Source organism: Tupaia chinensis, unplaced genomic scaffold (genome assembly GCF_000334495.1).
Source record: "Tupaia chinensis unplaced genomic scaffold, TupChi_1.0 Scaffold143921_1, whole genome shotgun sequence".
In the NCBI taxonomy this organism is placed as follows: domain Eukaryota; kingdom Metazoa; phylum Chordata; class Mammalia; order Scandentia; family Tupaiidae; genus Tupaia; species Tupaia belangeri.
The window spans coordinates 267779-289120 of record NW_006203772.1 but is presented as its reverse complement, the minus strand read 5'-3'; the positions used below and the strand labels follow the sequence as shown (position 1 = coordinate 289120).

Here is a 21342-nt window from a genome sequence, read left to right as displayed (position 1 = left end):
GGGAAGCGCGGAGCAGGTTCAAATACGGACGGCGGGGGAACATGGCGTCCCCGGCTAAGTCTGGGAGGTGATCGGTCTGTCTTTCGTGTTGAAGATGTGGCGGGTGAAAACACAGCACCTCAGCTTGTCGCCTTCGCCGCAGTCGGTTAGCGAGAGCGCTGTCGTGGAGAGAGAGCGGGGCCGGGGCGCCCGGGGCGGGGTCGTGGATGCGCGGAGGGTCCTGGAAAGCCTCGAACTTGGGGGTGGAGGGCGTGCAGAGTCCTTTTGTTCGCCCCGCCGCTTCCGCAAGACCCTGGTGGGAACCTGCTCTTCCTGTCGCCTTGGGGGCTTCTTAGGGCGGCTGGCAGAACCCAAGCTTCCTCACACTCGCTCTCTTCTCTCTTTCTTAGGGAAAACCAGCCATGAGAACTCCTCTCCGAGAACTTAACATGCAGCCGGGTGCCCTCGCCAGCTCTGGAAAACGGCTCCCTTTGTGCTCCTCGCTGACCCCTTCACTGTGCAGACTGGGGCTGCAGGTAAGATCGGCCTGGACAGCTTCTCAGTTGGGCTGTTTGCCCAGGCCGAGAGCTCAGAGGAACAGAGGGCCAGGGTTGGAACGTAATTAATAACGATAATGAGTCTTCTAGCTTAGTGACATCCATTTACAGCTATTCAGGCCTCAGAGAGATGCCCTAGGGTGGCTTAAAGGGAATCCACTGAGAGCACCAACCTCTATTTAGTTTCTGTTACCTCCTCCCCAGTTCGACCTTTACTAAACTCCTGAGAAATACTATCACTCTGGTAAGTGGGCTCCCTCTAACGTGTACTTAAGGAAAGGTCTGCTGCAGGAGACCATGTCCATCCACTCCAGAAGGTAGTGGAAACTCTCCTGGGATTAAGGTTCAGTAATGTAAGGCCAGGTGGCCAGGACCACCTTAAACTAGCACTTGCAAAATTGCCCTCACAGAATTGTACTTCTGTCAAAGGTTTTGTAAAAGTAGCCACCTTTTCAATTGCTGTAAAAACTTGTCAAAAAAAACCCCAAAAAACTTATCAAGGAAGAAGATTGACCCCTCCATGAAATCTCTTTAAGAAGTTTTTTAGACCTTACTGCCTGGGAAAATTGTCCTCCTAAAAAAATTGCTATCCTTCTTTTTCTAATGGTTTAACATATTTTTCCTCTTTGACTTCTAGAAAGTTTAGGGCCGTAGTTTATGATTGACTACAGGCTGACCAGGCCAGGGACTCAAACCATGGTCATGGACCTGTCTTGAGCAGTGCCCACTACTGCACCATGGAGTTGGCCCTGTGTTCTTTCTTTCTTTCTTAATTTTTTTGGAGAGATTTTTGCTATAAGGTGTGTGTGCTCGCCAGAAAGACAGAGAGAGACAGAGAGACAGAAGGTGAGAAATCACCCCCCAGGGAGGATGGCTACGCCGCAATCCCTTCTTCTCTACTCTCCTCTCGGTATCTTGGGCATGTACGCACATGTGCCCAGTGTGAGTTCAAGCCAGGTCCAGGACTCGAACTGCGGTCCACCACATGTGAGTCCAACAACATAGCCATTACACCAGCTGCTTGTCCCAAGCCCCGTGTTCTTTAAATGATATGCAAACATGCTTAATATTTTATTGAAAGGATCACAATATATAGCCGGTTCTTATTATGTGTGGTAGCTCTGTTCTTTAAAGTTGTTTGAACAATAAATTAGCAAGTACTGAATTACTCCTCTTAGAGGAAATACAGGATTAGGTTCCTGTGAGCCACCAATCGTAACATTTTTGTTGATTAGTAATTACATAATTGTACTCTATGTTTGTTTCTGTTTAAAGATACCTTATTTAATATATATTGTTGATTTGTTAACAATCAGGGTTGGCCCCAAAGGCTAGTGGTTAAGGGATCCTGATCTCACATGGCTGACCGTGATTCTAATCTCGGCCCCCTCAGTGGCTTGAAAACATGTCAAGCACGTGTACATGGGTGTCCAAAATCCCAGCAGGATGGAGAAAGCACCTTCCAGTAAGGCATGGTCATACTGTACTCCCTTTCCTCCATTTCTGTTTCCCATCAGGATTTTGGGCACATACACACACATGCCTGGCATGTTTTTCAAGCTGCTGTGACGAGGGATTGAACTGTTGTCAGCCATGTGGGATCCGACTTCTTTAACCACCAGGCTGTGGGCAGGTCCCCAGCCTGTTTATAAATTTTCTTTTTAAAATTTTTTTTTAAATTATCATTATTTTTTAACTTGCTGTAGGGTACATTTGCTCACCATGGAGAAACAGAGAGAAAGGGGGAAGGTGTTTTTTAACTTGCTGTAGGGTACATTTGCTCACTATGGAGAAACAGAGAGAGGGGGAAGGTGCGAAAGCAAGCTGCCAGATCTGGCACCCGAACTGTGGTCGACCATGTTGGAATCAGGCGCCTTAACCACCACACCACCTGCTGACGCCTTTATTTTTTCTTTATTCGGATAGGCATATATGAGTGCATGTGAGAAAGAGATTAAGAGCAGGAAGGGGCCCCCTCCGCAGAGGCTGGTCATGCTTGATTGCCCCTGCTGCAGTCCTTTAGTGCATTCTGGGCACTAGTGTGTGTGCATGGTGTATTTCGAACTAATTGGACTGGGAATTTGAACCATGTTTGTCACGTGGCTTGCAGCACTGTAGTCCAGCATGTGCTATGTGGCTGGTCTTTTTTGCCCATTTTTAAATTGGGTTTATGTTTTTGTTGTTGAATTGTAGGATTTTTTTTTGTGTGTGTGTGTGTGTGTGTGAGTTTTGCTATAGGGCACATGCAGTCACCAGAGAGAGGGGAAACTGAGAAATCACCCCTTCGGGACATGCTGCAGTCCCTTTCCCTCCACTCATCCTTCAGGATTTTCACTTATACACAGGTGCCCAGTGTGTGCTTAAGCAGGTCCAGAACTCAGGAAGTCCAGATGGCCATGTGGGACCCAGCCACCTTAGCCTCCACAACATCTGCTGGCCCACATGTTCTCTCTTAACTTCGGGTCCCAAATTTTCATATGTTCTAGAAGGGAGGAAAATCTTACGTTAATCCTAGGTTCCGACAGAACTTTCATCTCCACTCACACTCTGTGGACCCCTCCTACCTATTCCCCTAGAGTTAGAGTTAGGAATAGAGATGAGTGGGGTCGCCTTCAAGCTGCCAACTCCCTGTGATGTGGGTAGATAGTCTCAGTCCATTTTTATAGTAGGTTGGTTCAAAATGGCTTAGCAGGTTTTCTTTCTTCATTCTTGGGTCTCTGTAATGAGCAGCAAACATTACTCAAGTTCTTTCTTAAGCAGAGATAATGAGAATGCTCTCCTGTTTTGAATTTGGTCTATATCTTCTAATTATGGGAACTGAATTGACTGCTTTTTTTTCTTTTTTCTTTTTTTAAGCCTTAGAGTGTGTATGCTTGCTGGAGAGCCAGAAAGAGAGACAGACACAGTGAGAGGGGAAGTGAAAAATCACCCCCTGGGGGGATGGCCATGCTTCAATCTCGTCTTTCTCTTCCCAGGATCTTGGGCATGCGCACACATGTGCCTGGCGTGATTTTCAAGCCACCAGGTCCGGGACTCGAACTCGGCCATGTGGGAGTCTGGCAACATTACTGCCATGCCATCTGCTGGCCCCTGAATTGACTGCTTTAGTCAAGTACTCAACTACTTTCCTTTCTTTGGCAGGAAGGCAGCAACAACTCATCTCCACTGGGTTTTGCCAGTGCCAAGAGGACAGACTCTCCTTTAGAACAATTCGGCAATCCCTCGGAGTGGTTAGAAGCTTGTCAGCATGAATTGGATGAGCAGTCCCTAGAACCAATTCCCCAAACCAACTCTACTCCTAAAACATCTGAGGATGCAGTAAGCCCACTGGATGACTATGTGGTTAAAAACATGGTCCTCATTCCTTCTTTGGGGCAGCAGCAAGACATTCCATCTGAAGCCCATTTAGATACCATGGTGGAGACAGACAGCATCTCTCCAGATGAGCCTCTGACACCAGGAGATCTGGTGAGAAGGGAGGTGCCTCTGTGTTTAGAAGACAGCTCTTCAGAAGTCATTGCTGCTGTGCCTGAGAACCCTACTTTTCAGGATTCTCCATCTCATCTCTTGGACTGCCCACTGAGTCCTTGTTCTGAGCAACAGCTAGCTAGCTCCAAGGAGACACTGCGGGACTCTAGGACTGAGGCTGTGCCTGATGAGCTAGTCCCTCCTGAAAGTAATGCCTTGTCTTCTGCTCTGCTCTGTTCCCTTTCTGCTGACATGACAGCAGATTTCCCTGTCAGTCATGCAGACCCAGGAGAAGAAGTCGTAGAGCATAGTGCTATAGAGGAAAGAGAAATGAGCTTTCCCACACTCCCCCAGGAGGTTGAATTGGGAGATCAGGCACCTGTCCCAGGTGCAGAAGACATTCCATCCACATGCCTGATACCAAATCCAGTGGAAATGGAATCCCAGGCTGCTCCAGGCCCAGCAGTAGAAGATGCTGGTCGGGTGCTCAGCTCTGATACAGAGCTTTGGATGTCCCCACTGGCCTGGCTGGAAAAAGGTGTAAACACCTCAGTCATGCTGGAAAATCTCCGTCAAAGTTTATCCCTTCCCTCTGTGCTCCGGGATGCTGCGATTGGCACCACCCCTTTCTCTACCTGCTCAGTGGGGACTTGGTTTACTCCCCCAACACAGCAGGAAAAAAGTGTAGACACATCCCACACAGACCCAGTGGGCACCAAGGGCAGCGCCTCTGAAACAGAACAGCTGCGTGGGTAAGTGCGCAGAAGCTCCGTCACCCCGGACTTCCACTCCTTTCTCTTCCCTTTCTCCTCCTTACGTTCTTCTCTTCCTGCTTCAGTCGTCCTCCAGACCTGACTGCCTTGTCCCGACACGACCTGGAAGATAACCTGCTGAGCTCTCTCGTCATTCTGGAGGTTCTCTCCTGCCAGCTGCGGGACTGGAAGAGCCAGCTGACTGTCCGTCACCTAGAAGCCCAGGACAGTTGTACACAGACTGACATCTCTCCCAGTGGGGTAAGAAGGTTCCTCCCAAAGCTTGGAGGATCCCAGTAGGCTTCTTCCTCAGAAATTAATCTGATTGGGGACCAGCGGTTGGCGTAATGGCTATGTCACTGGACTCCCACGTAGTCAACTGCGGTTCGAGTCCCGGACCCGGTGGCTTAAAACGCACGCCAGGCGCATGTGCATGCGTGCCCAAGATCCCGTGAGGAGAATGGAGGAGAAGGGATTGCGGTGTGACCGTCCCCTCTGGGCGATGATTTCTCGCTTTCTGTCTCTCTGTCTCTCTGTCTTTCTGGTGAGCGCACGCGCCCTATAGCAAAAACCTCCCCCCCCCAAAAAAAAAAAATCAGTCTGGGGCCGGCAGGTGGTATGGTGGTTAAAGGCACTGGACTCCCACATGGCTGACCGTGGTTCAAGTCCTGTACCTGGTGGCTTACTTTCTCACTTTCCCTCTCTCTCTCCATCTGTCTGTCTCTGATCAAACTGGAAAATAATAAAGTTAAATAAATAAATTTAAAAAAAGAGAATCAGTTTCCAGATTATCATCCTCCAAATACACTTTTTACTAATTTTTTGCTTCCCTACTCTGCATTCTCTATGGCCCTTGCCCACTTTACTAAAGATGGGTGTACTTATTACCTGTCCCAAATCTTACATTGTCATGAAATAGCAATCAAAGTAGAATATAAAATATTTGTGTACATGCTGAGATAGCAAATGATTGTAATGATTATATAATACGTCGCTTTTCCATGTGTTCAACAAAATTGGAGAAAGATTAATTATGTCAGTGGATCATTAATTTTTTTTTTTTGGAGAGGTTTTTGCTATAGGGCATGTGTACTTGCCAGAAAGACAGAGAGAGACAGAGAGACAGAAAGCCAGAAATCACCCCCCAGGGGGGATGGCCACGCTGCAATCTCTTCTCCATTCTTCTGTCAGGATCTTGAGAACACACTTACACACACCTGGTGTGAGTTTAAGCCACCGGATCCGGAACTCAAACCACAGTCAACCACATGGGAGTCCAGTGACATAGCCGTTTATGCCAACTGCTGGTCCCAATCATTAAAAATTTTGATGAACATTCACTACACTGTTGACATATACCTCCAAAAGGGTCCCTAGAGTTGGGTAACATGTCCTTCCTTTCATTCCAACTGATCCCCATTATTTATTTTTTAGTTTTTGCCATAGGGCACGTGCACCTGCTAGAGAGAGACAGAGACAGTGAGAGGAGAAAGAGAAAACAGCCCCCCGGGAGTGTGTGTGTGGGGAGGTTCAGGTAGCCATGCCACAATCTCTTCTCCTCCACTCTCCTGGCACTTAGGGCATGTTGGCACATATACCCAGCGTGATTTTAAAGTCAGCAGGTTCAGGACTGGAGACACTGTCCGCCATGTGGGAATCCAGCACCTTAACCATTCGGCTCCTACTGGCCCCTGATTCCCATTATTTATGTGAAGAATATTTCTCGGTGCTTACATCTCTTAGGGTGGAAAATAGCCATGAGTTGTTGCTGAACCATGTCTTATTGTAGAAATTGTAATAAACTACGGATACACAAACTAATAAGGGTACTCACCATTTCTTCAATACGTGAGTACCAATAAAATTTTCCTCGCTATGTTTATGATTTTATTAAAGATTATTTGGACTAGCAGTTGGTATAATGGCTATGTTGCTGGACTCACGTGTAGTTGCCCAAGGTTCAAGTCCCAGACCCAACTTAATCTCATGCCAGGCGTGTGTGCGTGCGTGTCCAAGATCCCGAGAGGAGAATGGAGGAGAAGGGATTGTGGTGTGGCTATCCCCCCTGGGGGGGGGTGATTTCTCGCTTTCTGTCTCTCTGTCTCTCTTGTCTTTCTGTCTTTCTGGCGAGAGCACACGCCCTACAGCAAAAACCTCTTCCAAAAAAAAAAAAAGATGATTATACTGGGGCAGACAGTGGTGCAGTACTCTGCGGGGCTGACCCACATGGGAAGGTTTCTGGTTCATCTCCAGAGAAGCTTTTTCTTTTTTATTTTTTTTAAAGGAGAATTATTTATTTAATTTATTATGATTATTTATTCACATAAGTTTTGCCAGAGAAAGACAGAGAGAGAGAGAGAGGGAGGGAGAGAGAAAGCAAGCCACCAGGTCCAGGATTCGAACTGTGGTCGGCCATGTGGGAATTCCAGCACCTTAACCACCACGCCACCCGCTGGCCCACCTCCAGAGAATTTGATGCCAAGCACACATGTGCCCGTGGTCTGGGCTGATGCTGCTGGGGGTGGACCATGGCATTGGCACCCTGTCAGGAGAGCTTTATCTCTGCCTCTTACTCATAAAATAAATATATTTTTAAAGATTATAATTTGGGCTGGCCCTGGGACCTGGTGGGTTGGGAAGGCCCAATGCTAAGTGACCAACTGGATGATCTGAGTGTCATCCCTGTAGCTTGAGAAGCACATAGACGGGGCCAGCCAGTGGGATCTCCATGTTGCCAACTGTATGGTTCAAGTCCTGGACCCAGTGGCTTAAAAAACATGCTGGACATGTATGCATGTGCCCAAAATCCCAAAAGGAGAAGTGGAGAAAGGATTGCAGCATGCCCATCTCCCACAGGGAGTGCTTTTTCTATTTTCTTTTTTCTCTGCCTGTGTCTCTCTCTGGTCAGCACATTTATCCTCTAATTAAAAAGAGAAAGAGAGAGAGACAGAGACATTCTGGGATTGTGTGCCCCAAATCCCAACAGATTGTGGAAATGGAGAAGAAGGGATTGTGGTATGACTCTGCCTTTCTGAGGACTGAGGGATGTTTTCTCTCTCTCCATCTTCCTGTCTCTCTCTCTGGCAACTGCATGTGCCCTATGGCAAATTTTCTTTTTTGAAATAATTATTTTATTATTTATTTATTTTTAATTTGACCAGACAGTGAAAGAGAGAGAGGAGAGAGAGAGAGAAAGCAAGCCGCCTGGTCCAGGACTTGAACCTGGCACTCGCCAGAAAGACAGAGAGACAGAAAGCAAGAAATCACCCCCCAGGGGGCATGGCCACACTGCAATCCCTTCTCCTCTGTTCTCCTCTCTTGGGATCTTGGGCACCCACACACACGCACCCAGCGTGAGTTTTAAGCCACCGGGTCTGGGATGCTAACCGCAGTCGACTACGTGGTAGTCCAGCGACATAGCCATTACTCTAACTGCCGGGTGCGTGTGTGTGTGTGCCCAAGATCCCGGGAAGAGAATGGAGGAGAAGGGATTGTGGCGTGGCCATCCCCCCTGGGGGGTGACTTCTCGCTTTCTGTCTGTCTGTGTCTGTCTGGCGAGCGCACATGCCATATAGCAAAAAACCTCTCCAAAAAAAAAAAAAGGATTCTCAAAGTAATGAGTTGATCTTTTGCCAGAAATCCAGAAAGCCACAGACTCCTCTCCTGCTAGCTGCTCAGTTTTTCTCGTTTCCTTACTTGTGTATCCTGTTCCTCCTTTTTTACCTTCTTTCCCATCCCTGAATCTGCCTCGTACCCTTTTCCTCTGTAGCTTGCCAGATCCCAATGGAACACACTGGAGCAGAACCGAAGAGGGGAAATGACATCACCTTCAGCCACCCCATCACTGGCCATGTCCTTGCCGCTTGGCTGCCTCCTTCATGCTAATCTCATCACTCGCCTGACTGCCTGGCCCTGGGCAGTATGTGTGCTCTGGCTAGGGCTCATGGGGCACGCCATGCCATGCTGCACAGGGCAGGGGGGGTGATGACTGCTTTGCTGGGGAAGGGGCCGCGGATGCTACGAGATCTGCAGAGGAGGTGACTCTGGCTCCTTCAGAGCAGACTGCTGCAGCGCGGTGACTCAGGGCTGCTCTAGCCATAGCCTTTCCCTGCTGCTGCCTCTCACCAGAGATGAAGACTCCTGCTTTGCTCTGAGGGCTCTGGTCTTCCCAGGGCCTGCTCCCTTCGAGGCCACACTTGTCCACATCACATACTCACATTTTTATTTGACCCAAGATAATGGCCAGACAGTTAAAGAATAAGAAAACTGAAACGACTAATAAGTATGTAGGAAGGTTAACATTCCTGAAAATCAGAGAAATGCAAATTAATATAATGAGATGCCATTTTTTTTTTGACGAAATAGCAGATAAAATAGGGAATGCTGGTAAGCATTGTCCTTTGGTCAGTAGGATATAAATTGGTTCATCCTTTTTTTAAAAAAAATTATTTTATTGAGGACCAGCTATTGGCATAATGGCTATGTCACTGGTCTCCCATGTAGCAGACCATGGTTCAAATCCTGGACCCTGTGACTTACACTCACGCTGGGTGCGTGTGCGTGCGTGCCCAAGATCCTGAGAGGAGAATGGAGGAGAAGGGATTGCGGCGTGACCATCCCCCTCGGAGGGGTGATTTCTCGCTTTCTGTCTCTGTTTCTGTCTGTCTTCCTGGCAAGCGCATGCGCGCCTGGCCGCGAAAAAGAAAACCTCTCAAAAAAAAAAAAAAAAAAGAATTACTGCTCGGGGCTGGCAGGTGGTATGGTGGATAAGGTGCTGGATTCCCACATGGTCGACCACCGTTCAAGACCTGGACCTGGCAGCTTGCTTTCTCGCTTTCCCTTTCTTGCTCTCTGTCTCTGTCTGGTCAAACTGGAAAATAATAATAATAACAAATGAAATAAAATAAATAATTTTTAAAAAAGATTTACTGTGGGGGGTGGGCAGGTAGCATGGTGGTTGAGGTGCTGGACTCTCATATAACTGACTGTGGTTTGAGCTGACTGGTTCGAGTCTTGGACCTGGTGGCTTGATTTCTCACTTTCCCCCTTTCTATTTCTCTCTGGTCAAATTAACATCATAATAATAATGGTAATTAATAAAATAAGATAATTATTTAAAAGAAAAGAATCACTGCTTTAGGTAGTAAAATTATTAGCGATTTCTCTTTTTTATTTTTCTTCATTTTTGCATTTTCCAAAATGTTATAATTATGTGTTATTTTTATAATTGAGAAACAGGTCATTGTATAAAAGGAAATTTTTCTTTTCTTTCAGAAATTTTTTCTATAGGACATATGCACTTGCTGGAGAGACAGAGAGAAGGAAAGAAAGCACTCCCCCAGGGGAGATGGCCATACTACAGTCCCTTACTACCCCATTCTCTTCTCAGTATCTTGGGCATGCATACGCATGCACCCAGCATGGTTTTCTTTTCCCCCCAGAGAGGTTTTTTTTTACTATAGGGCACGTGCGCTCGCCAGACAGATAGAGACATAGAGATAGAAAGCGAGAAATCACCCCCCAGGGGGGATGGCCATGCTGCAATCCCTTCTCCTCCATTCTCCTCTCGGGATCTTGGGCACGCACGCATTTTTGTGAGTTTAAGCCACCAGGTCCGGGACTCGAACTGCAGTTGACTACGTGGGAGTCCAGCAACAAAGCCATTACGCTAACTGCTGGCCCCCTCCCAGCATGTTTTAAGCTGCTGGGTTCAGGACTCAAACTGTAGTTGGCCATGTGGGAGTCCAGTGCCTTAACCACTCTGCCTCCTGCTGGCCCTAAAACAGGAAGTTTTTACTGATGTCTGGATTTCTCTTCCTCACTTGTTGGCTGCATCTACTTGTGAGCCTTGCTCCTGCTTTAATGGGAAAGGCTCCTGTAGCTCACTGGGTGGGAGGAGGATCAGGTGCTCGTGGTGTAAGTTACCTACTCAAAGGGAACAACATTGGGCGCAATGGGGCACGCCTGTAACCCCAGTTACCTGGGAGGTTGAGGCTGGAGGATCATGTGTTCCAGGCCAGCCCGGGCACTATAATGAGATCCTGTGTACACAATAATAACACAAAAAAGGAACAACTCTGTTTCTCTGGCTAGATAACTAAGAAACATCAACATCTTCGGGAGAGCCAAGAGATCGGAAAGGCCCTGCAGCAGGCCAGGAATGTCATGGTAAGTGTTGAATGACCTTATACCATTGCTGGGTCTCCTGTGAACATCGAGAACAGAATATCCAGCGCAGCTGCTGTGGCACAGCAGTAATGCAGGTACCCTGCAAGGCTAGAAGCCAAGTGGCTGACCACAGTTTCAGATCCCCGGGTCAACCCGAAAATGTGTCGGGCGTATACAGACATTGGAGATCCCAAGAAGCTGGAGGACTGAAGAAAGGGGATAGCAGTATGATGAGACCCTGTTGAGGGTCTTTTCTCTGACACACTGTGCATGTGCACTTGCTGTATATCATGAAATAAATAATAAAGGATGGGCCGGCAGGTGGAATGGAGGTTAAGGCAGCTGGGTCCCATATGGTCTACTGCATGATCCGAATCCTGGACCCAGTGGCTTGAAAATCATGCCCGACACATGTACATATGTGCCAAAAATCCCAAGAGGAGAATGAGGGTGAAGGGATTGCTGGGTGGCCATTTCCCCTGGGGGGTGATTTCCCATTTTCCCTCTCCCTCTCTCTTCCTTTCTGTCTCTGGCAAGTGTATGTGCCCTATAGCAAACTTAAAAGAGAGAGCAAAGACTGGAGAACCCGGGTGCTTAGATGGTAGTACTCATCCTTGGTAGTGAAGGGGGGCTTCCAGACCTTCGTCAAGGTCGTCTCATTATTGGGAGATTAGAATTGGGGTCTGTGGCTTTCCTCTCCCGTGCCCTGCTTCCTGCTTAGCGACCATCTGACCTAGCCTAGCCATCTTCCCTTCTTCAGCAATCATGGATGCTAGTCTCAAAAGAGCTGATATCCTTGCTTCACCTATCGCTGTCACACTTAGAAGAAGATAAAACTGCTGTGAGTCAGGAGGTAAGTAGCATGAAGATGGAGGGAGAGGCCCCTGGTGGGCCTGAGAAGCCAATAAAAAGGAACCAGGCACAGCATCTGGTTCTTATCTTGTAGTCTCGGCGTGCAGAGACCTTGGTCTCCTGCTGCTTTGATGTATTGAAGAAATTGAGGGCAAAGCTCCAGAGCCTCAAAGCAGAAAAGGAGGAGGCAAGGCAGAGAGAGGAAATGGCCCTCAGAGGCAAGGAAGCGGTAAGGTCCCTGGATGTGGGAGGCTCCTGCGGAGCCACGAATGCACTTGAGAAACAGACGGGTGGCCTAAGAACTGCCTGCCTTGGGGAATAAAAAGCTGAACTCTTAGGTTGTTGGGTGGTGCAGCTTTTTATGCCGTTTCCATCTGCTGCCCATTATGTCCTTGTAACCTCTTCCCTAACAGGCAGAGATAGTGCTGGAGGCTTTCTGTGCACATGCCAGCCAGCGCATCAGCCTGCTGGAACAGGACCTGGCATCCATGCAGGACTTCAGAGGCCTTTTGAAGGAGACCCAGACCCAACTGGTAATTGAAGGGCAGTTTCTTTCGTGGGGCCCATGCTGACACACTGAGAGAATGGCCACATCCCCCCACCTTGCTGTCTCCAAAGGGAAGTGCCCTCTCCATAGGATTCCTTCTGCTGTAGGTAGGGCTTCATACGGAGCAAGAGGAGCTGGCTCGGCAGACTGTGAGTCTGTCTTCCACCTTGCAGCAGGACTGGAGGTCCCTGCAACTGGACGTGAGTACTGGGGGCCGTCATAACACTCCCTTACTCACAGCTCTGTTAGGAATCTGGCCTCCAGCGTGCTCTTCTGACGTGCTTGCTTCCCCTGACAGTATGTAACGTGGACAGCTTTGCTGAGTCGGTCTCGACAGCTCACAGAGAAACTCACAGCCAAGAGCCGGCAGGCCCTGCAGGAACGTGATGCTGCCGTTGAAGAAAAGCAGCAGGTACAAACAAGGAGGGGGGTTGTTTCCCTCCTTTGCAGAAGGCCTAATATGTGATATCATTTGCTTCTTACTCTGGACCTGTTTTTTTCTTTCCACCCTCTGGGTTTGGAGTCCAGGCACGTTCCTTAGCTGTAAGATGGCCTTGAGCCCAGTTATTTTCTTTGCCCTTCAACATTTCCCTTACTTCAGAACTTTTCTCCTGTTATTTATTTATTTGGTCTGGAACTCAGTGTCACTTAGTGCAGTGTTGTTGCCCGGAAGCAAGAGAAGCTGGACTAAGTCCTGAGATTCTTGATTCAGGAGGAAGTGTAGGAGGAGAACTATCTTTCTTTCTAGGTTTCCAGGGAGATGGAACAAGTCTCTGCCCAGTTAGAGAACTGCAAGAGCCAAATAGGACAACTGGAGTTGGAAAACAGTCGCCTAGCAACAGGTGTGTGGATGTGTGTGTACGTACATACACGTGTGCAAGCAGTGGAGCCCTGCTAAGTTTTAGAGTGTGGCAGTAGCGCAAAGAAGTGCAGTGGAGTATTTGCTTTAGAACAGAGATGTGGGGAGTTTGTGGTCTGATGAGCCATGGCATTATTGGGGTGTTTTGGTCTAGATCTCCGGGCCCAGCTGCAGATTCTGGCCAGCATGGACAGCCAGCTGAAAGAGCTCCAGAGTCAGCATGCTCATTGTGCCCAGGACCTGGCCATGAAGAACGAGCTGCTCTGCCGGCTTACCCAGAACAATGAAGAGCAGGCTGCTCAGTGAGTCCCTAGCAGATTACAGTGGCAGTGGACACCTAGGATACAGGGCTCAATGGGATCTCATGCAAGGTCTCTGGCAGGTGGCACAAGGAAGAGGTGGCACTCAGGCACACACAGGCGGAACTGCAGCAGCAGCAGGCTGTCCTGGCCAAGGAGGTGCAGGACCTGAAGGAGACCCTGGAGGTAAGGACTGTGCTCGGGGCAAGGGAGCTGGTAAAGCTCAGGAGGGTGGCTCTCGCCGGATGGTATTATGGTGATGTTTGAGGTGGACTGGGAAAAGCCTGTCCCCAGAGCTCTAAAATTCCCCAGCTGGACTCGTTTCCTCACCCTCCTTCTCTTGGTCCTTTCTTCCCTTCCTTCTCCTGTCTTTGCAGTTTGCAGACCAAGAGAACCAGGTTGCTCACCTGGAGCTGGGCCAAGTTGAGTGTCAGTTGAAAAGCACACTGGAAGTGCTCCGGGAGCGCAGCCTGCAGTGCGAGAACCTCAAGGACACTGTGGAGAACCTAAAGTAAGATCTCTCCCTTTTTGCGCCTCTTCCCCGTCACTTGTTTTCCCCAGGATCTCTAAGGGAACTGTGACAGTGCTGAGCCTCTTATTTCTCTCTTGAATGCAGCTCTGGGTGGAGTTCTGGGAAAGGTGTTCAGAGAAAGTAACCTGGCCTTTGGCCATCTTCCCCGGTCCTTGTTCCAGGGCTCAGTTGGCCAGCACCATAGCGGAGAACCAGGAACAAGACCTGGAGAAGACACGCCAGCATTCCCAAGAACTCAGGGTGCTGACTGAACAACTGCAGAGCTTGATCCTCTTCCTACGGACAAAACTGAAGGAGAAGGTCAGATCCCGGGGTTCCTTCTCGTCTCTTCAATGGTATCTTTGTTGTTTAAATTCTTTTCCCTAGTACATTACTTTTATTCTATCTCTGTGACCTTCAATAACTTTGTTACCTATAGAACCTCTTCAGCCCATTGCTCAAAACTTCCTTTCCCTGTCTCCTACCTCGCTATTAGGAACCCTTTACTCCAACTACACTACACTCGTCCCATCTCCATTCACACCCACACTCGAGTCTTCCCACATCTGTTCTGTCTTCACACTAGAAATAACCCTTTCTTTTCCTATTAAAATCCTCCCTAGTTTACCTCCTGATTTGAAACGTTCCCAGATCATGTGGACTTCTGCAACTTCACCAACTGACCCTCCTGCACTTGTATTAATTTTCCTTGGATACCTGATCTCATCAACTAGACCATGTTTAAAGGAAGCAGAAATTTTGCTTTGCTTCTTTGGCTTCCCCACAGCACACGCTAAACAATAAACGGTTGATGTCTTCCAGAATACAGAGTTAATTAGCTTATGATCTGGCCCTTCTTCCCAACTCTGTGTGGCTTATGGGAAATGCCATGTCATCCTCAGTCCAGCATAGATGACAGACAGGTGTAAACTCATCATCCTGACTTCTGGCTGTGATGGAGGTCTGGACCTCCACACGGAGAAAGGAGGATCAGTTCTACCTTGAGCATTAGGATGTCTTCTCAGAGCAGGTGACCTTGGGCAGAGTCTTGAGGTTTAGAAGTTCACGGGGCAGGGCGGGTATATAGGAGGGCCCACCTGGCAGGGGGAACAGTATAAGGCAGTCGCACGTGACTACACGTGGTAGTCATATGTAGAGAGTCACACACATACTATACTATGTGTGCTTTTTTTGCGATGTCTATTTTGAAGTAAGACACGCATTAGGTGCCAGGACTGCGGGATGAACGAGGCAGACCCCACTCGGATGGAATGTGGCAGGTTTGGGGAATGGGAGGTAACTCTTCGTGATTGGAGTGCAGGAGCTATAAGGGGCAAGGCAAGAGCCCAGGCTGGAGAAGGAGGCAGGAGGCCAGATTTCAAAGGCTTGAACTAACAGTAGTTTAAAGGGGCTACAGAGGAGGGGATGGACTTAGTGGATTCACAGACATCCAGGACATAGAGTTCATAGGTCCTGGTAACTTAGGCGTAAGGCAGAAGAGTGAACGATGATCCTTAGATTACTAGAAAGATGGTAACACTCTTCCCTAGAACTGATGTCAGCACATTTGCCCTATAAAGAGCTGTCCGAAGACTCTTTTTGGTTTTGTAGGCCATATTGCCCTCTGCCTCAACTACTTAGCTCTGCTTCTATGGCTTAAGAGCAACTGTAGACAGCATATAAGTGAATGTACGACTGTGTTCCAGCAAAGCATTTCTTATGGAGACAGTTTGTAGGCTAGATTTGATGTGTTGCCCTACCCCCAAGTCTAGAATAGTAAATACAGAAGAAGTAGGAACACATTTTTAAGGGGATAGAATAGGGAACTCAGCTTTATACGTTACTATGTTTCGGGTGGACTATGAGACATTCTGGTTGACTTTTCACAGGCAGTTAACTTTTGGGTCTGAAAGCTGTCAAAAATATCCAGTTGACAGAGAGATTTAAGAGTCAGTCATAGGGAAGTAGAAGATTTTTTAAAAATTATTTTATTTAACTTTGTTTATTTAGTTATTTAAATTTGACCAGAGAGGGAGAGGGGGAGAGAGAGAGAGAGAAAGCAAGCCACCAAGTCCAGGACTCGAACCACAGTACATATGGGAGTCTAGTGCCTTTAACCATCACACCACCTGCTGGCCCCTAATTTTTTTTTTTATAAGCCACAAGATGCATGTGCTCATGCATCAGAGAGAGGGAGAGACAGAGGAGAGAGAGAGAGAGCACTCCCCAGTGGAGTGTGGTCATGCCGCAATTCCTTCTCCATTTCTCCATCTTTTAGGGGCATGCATGCACATGTGTGTGGCATGTTTTTCATGCCACCAAAGATTCAAATAGTATAGTCAGCCATGTGGGATCTGGCTCCCTTAACCACTAGGTCATGAGACCAACCTAAAAGTGGGATTTTTTTTTTTTTCTGAGTGGTTTTTGCTATAGGGCATGTGCGCTCACCAGAAAGACAGAGAGAGACAGAGAGACAGAAAGCGACAAATCACCCCCCAGGGGGGATGGCCACGTCGCAATCCCTTCTCCTCTATTCTCCTCTTGGGATCTTGGGCACGCACGCACATGTTTCCAGCGTGAGTTCTAAGCCACCAGGTCTGGGACGCAAACCGCGGTTGACTACATGGGAGTCCAGCAACATAGCCATTATGCTAACTGCTGGTCCCTAAAAGCGGAATTTTGAAATGGAGGGTTTTGTGGAACCACCTGGGGAATGGATTAGAGTGAAAAGAGGACCAAGGACTGAACCCTGAGGAGTCCAGCAGTTAAGGAAGGACCTGTGGGGAAAGAGAATAGCTAGAAAAGTATGAGGCCTACCTGTGAAAGAGTCATCTCCCAGAAGCTAAGAAAAACAATTTCTATAGGTCTGAACAGTGGCAAAGTGGTAAACATGACACTCTGTGAGGCTGACCTACATGGAAAGGTTCCAGGTTCTCTTCCAGAGACTTCCCTGAGTGTGCTAGGCATGCGCATACCCGAGATCTGGAGTTAGCGAGGACTGGAGTGGATCATCGTGTCAAGAACCTGTTGTGAATGCTGCCTTTGTTTCTCATGCTGCATGGAGGAAATAAATAACTAAAACTTTAAAAAAGTCAAAATAGGGCCAGCATGTGGCATGGAGGCTAAGGCACTGGATCCCATATGGCCAACGCACAGTTCAAGTCCCAGACCTGGTGGCTTGGAAATCAAGCTGGCATGTGTGCATGTGTGTCCAGGCTCCTGAGAAGAGACTGGAGGAGAAGGGATTATGGTGTTGCCATACCTCCTGGCAATGATTTCTCACTTCCTCTCTCTCTTTCTCACTGTCTCTCTGGTGAGCACATGTGCCCTATAGCAAAACTTGAAAAAAAATAAAAATAAAAGAACATCATGGTCATCAGTGTCAAACAGTTCATGTGAAATGAGAGCTGAAAAGTGTCCATTGCTTTTGAAAGTAAGGATGCCATTGATAAAACAAATGATGAAAGTTTTGGTGGAACGGCAGGGCAGAAGCTTAGCTGAGGGTGGTCAACAGATGGTGAGAATTAAATGCAAGAAATACAGAATTTTTTCCTCTTTTAATTAAAGAGAAAGAGAAAAGACAATAGCCAAAAAGGATTTAAGATAAAGTTTTTTGTTTCAGTTTGGTTAATAATGAAAATTATTATTCTTTGAGTGGGAGAGACTTAAGACTATACACATGTTCAGGCCAGTGGCATGGTGGTTAAGGTGGCTGGATCCCACATGGCTGACTGTGTGGGTGCATGTGTGTGAGTGCCTAAAATCCCAACAGGACAATGGAGGAGAATCCTGGCAATGATTTCTCACTTCCTCTCTCTCTTTCTCACTGTCTCTCTGGTGAGCACATGTGCCCTATAGCAAAACTTGAAAAAAAATAAAAATAAAAGAACATCATGGTCATCAGTGTCAAACAGTTCATGTGAAATGAGAGCTGAAAAGTGTCCATTGCTTTTGAAAGTAAGGATGCCATTGATAAAACAAATGATGAAAGTTTTGGTGGAACGGCAGGGCAGAAGCTTAGCTGAGGGTGGTCAACAGATGGTGAGAATTAAATGCAAGAAATACAGAATTTTTTCCTCTTTTAATTAAAGAGAAAGAGAAAAGACAATAGCCAAAAAGGATTTAAGATAAAGTTTTTTGTTTCAGTTTGGTTAATAATGAAAATTATTATTCTTTGAGTGGGAGAGACTTAAGACTATACACATGTTCAGGCCAGTGGCATGGTGGTTAAGGTGGCTGGATCCCACATGGCTGACTGTGTGGGTGCATGTGTGTGAGTGCCTAAAATCCCAACAGGACAATGGAGGAGAAGGGATTGTAGCATGGCCATCTCCCTGGGAAGTGCTCACCTTCTCTTTCTCCCTCACTCTCCTGTGAGCGCACACGCCCTCTTGCAAACTAAAAATATAAACAAACATGTTCAGGGAAGGGTGATTCAGTTCTGGAGGAAGACAGACTAGCAAGGTAGTAGGTAATAGCATTCTAGGGGACATCGCTGGGAGTTCCTGGGGGCTCAGGAAATCATCAGCCTGAACAGCGGCTGATATTTTTTCCCCTCTGTCCTTAGGCTGAACCAGAGACCCTTCTGCGGAACACAGCTTCTACACCCGCCCAGAAACAGCCTCTGCCCAATGACAGCATCCCCTTGGAAAGCATCTTGACAATAGTGACAGACGAAGGTTAAAGACCTTGGAATTTGGGGGTGGGAAAGTCGTGACCCTGCTCCTGATATCATCAGCTGTTGAAGATGCCCTCCATCGGATCTGTCCCTTCTCCCTGGCTTCCATTAGCAGACCCTTGACTGCATCACCAGAGGGGACCTCACCTACGGTTATTTGTGTTTTAGAGCCAGAATCAACTCCTGTGCCCTTGCTTGGAAGTGACAAGAGTGCTTTCACCCGAGTAGCTTCCCTTCAGCCTACAGGTTAGGACGGGCTCCAGGGATCCTGCCTCATTTCTAGAAAGTTTGGTGGTGATGAGTAAAGACAAAAGCAGTGAAAAGTGCTTTGCTCTAAAAACCTCAATTCTACTTGGGCTCATTTTATTTCTGCCTTTTGGGATCTGTAATGTTCCGGACATTCAAATCCTATGGGTGGGGAACACGGTTAAGAGTTGTGGAAATGCTGGCTGATCCACATCTTCCTCCAGGGCTGAAAGGCTGTGCCTCCATCTTGGACTTTCTCTTTCAGAGACCCTGGGCATGGAGAAGAGACTTGCAGAAATGAGTTCGATGGCTCTTGAGCTGCAGAGCTTGTGTTCTCTGCTGCAGGAGTCTAAAGAAGACGCCATCAGGACTCTCCAGAGAAAAATGTGAGTGGGACGGAGTGTTGGTGACAGAGAGACAACGAGGCAACCACATATGCCAAGGGCGCAGCCAGCCCCCGAGAGGACAGGATGGTAGGAATGATGCCAGATTCTTTCCTCCTCTAGTTGTGAGCTGCAAGCTAGGCTGCAGGCCCAGGAAGAAAAGCATGAGGAAGCCCAGAAGGCCAAGGAGGCAGACATAGAGAAGCTGAACCAGGCCTTGTGCTTGCGCTACAAGGTGAAGGAGGGGCCTAGAAGTGGGGCAATGAAGAACTGGGGCAGCTCTGCTGGCCCATTGGGAGCCATTGTCTCTCCAGGAATCTGGGTGGTGGGGATTTTCCAACCACTGCCCTAGTTTGGCCCTTCCTGGGGTCAGACATTTCACATAATTGGGAATCAACTATGGGCTGACCTGTCTCCCCAGACAGACCCAGGAGAGAAGTCAAGAACTCTCCCAGCGTGACCCTGGAAGAGGAACTGGAGTGGTAGCAGCTGGTCCCCGCCCCAGGCTGAGCACTGTCCTATCTCCTGGCAAAAGTTGTGAAGAAACGAGCTCTCCTCAGTACCTTTTCATGTCCCTTTTCCTCACAGAATGAAAAGGAGCTCCAGGAAGTGATACAGCAACAGAATGAGAAGATCCTAGAGCAGATAGACAAGAGTGGCGAGCTCATAGTATGTTCCTCACGCTGCCTGGGCCTCTGCCTTCTGCCGCTATAGCCAGGACCCCACACATGATCACTGGATGCCCTGGTTGAGCTTTGTTCACCACAGGGGCTAAGGAGGACAGAAAGGCCCTGTGAGGGCTATTGCATATCTCTTCATTCTCATTCCCAGAGCCTTCGAGAGGAGGTGACCCAGCTCACCCGCTCACTTCGGCGAGCGGAAACAGAGACTAAAGTGCTGCAGGAGACTCTTGCAGGCCAGCTGGACCCCAGCTGTCAGCCCATGGCCACTAACTGGATCCAAGAGAAAGTGTGGCTCTCCCAGGAGGTAACTGAGTTAGTTAGCAGAGGAGCTGGGCAGCTGGTGGGGGCCCCAGGCTGTACCCCTAATGATCCCGACTTACCTACAGGTGGACAAGCTGAGGGTGATGTTCCTTGAGATGAAAAATGAGAAGGCAAAGCTCATGGTCAAGTTCCAGAGCCATGTAAGAGTGTCCATGCTCTTCCAGGCCACTTCTTCCTGCCATTTGCAAGGACCCTAGCATGTTTTCCTGTCCCTACCAAGCTGGGCTGTTCTTTCAAGCACAGGACTTAAGAAATCTATTTTGCTTTCCAGAGAAACATCCTGGAGGAGAACCTTCGGCGCTCTGACAAGGAGTTGCAGAAACTAGATGACATTGTTCAGCATATTTATAAGGTAAAGAGGGACTAAGGCACCTGGTGCAGGGCCTGGCCTGGGAGGCACCGTGAGCATAACTCTGGTTCCCAGCCTGTGCTGTGAACTGGGCCTGACTCCCTACTGTGGGCTTCTCTGTGGCTTCTAGTTTCCCCCTTCTCGGACTCACTGGGTGCTTCCTGGGGCTGAGAGCCTTTGGGCCTTAGGTCCTGAGCCGCTTTTTCCACTTCTCTCTGCAGACTCTACTGTCCATCCCAGAGGTGGTGAGAGATTGCAAGGAGCTGCAGGGATTGCTGGAATTTCTGAGCTAAGAAATGGAAAGCTGGAGTCTGCTTCATCCCTTTTTACCTGCTTATCCGGACCAATGGCACAGGGCCAACTGTGTGTAATGCTATTTAAATAAAGTGTATTTAATGTAGTTCTTTAAGCTCTCTTGTCTTATTTTCTGGGTGGGAGGGGGCAGATGAAGTCAGGGAAGAGGCAGCCTGGCCCTCTGACCTGGGCACGGCCACACATCCCGCTCCACCTCCTGCTGCACCCAGAGCCAAGGCTGTCTGCCCTTCCTCCCTTGCCTTGCTTCCCCCAAAGACTCCGGGCACTGGACTGCTTGTTCCCTGGCTCATCGCCTAGGGGGAACAGAAAAGATTTCTTTCTCTTACTTTTCCCATCCTCCTCATGGGTAGGCCATGGTAAATACGGCGGTGAGGA

General features: G+C 48.2%; 1 protein-coding gene across 1 annotated transcript; it reads left to right on the top strand.

Moving 5' to 3' along the window:
• Positions 1-11: 11 nt before the first annotated feature.
• On the top strand, positions 12-21052 carry SPAG5 (sperm associated antigen 5). Its single transcript, XM_006165448.2, has 24 exons — positions 12-145; positions 390-515; positions 3678-4756; positions 4843-5017; positions 10850-10924; positions 11685-11777; positions 11871-12005; positions 12190-12309; positions 12431-12523; positions 12622-12735; positions 13072-13165; positions 13337-13484; positions 13565-13667; positions 13859-13992; positions 14175-14313; positions 18560-18671; positions 18839-18916; positions 19182-19302; positions 19423-19534; positions 19888-19968; positions 20131-20286; positions 20369-20443; positions 20575-20655; positions 20874-21052. The coding sequence occupies exons 1-24, from the start codon at positions 95-97 to the stop codon at positions 20943-20945; spliced, it is 3567 nt and encodes a 1188-aa protein (XP_006165510.1). The 5' UTR covers positions 12-94; the 3' UTR covers positions 20946-21052.
• Positions 21053-21342: the final 290 nt, after the last annotated feature.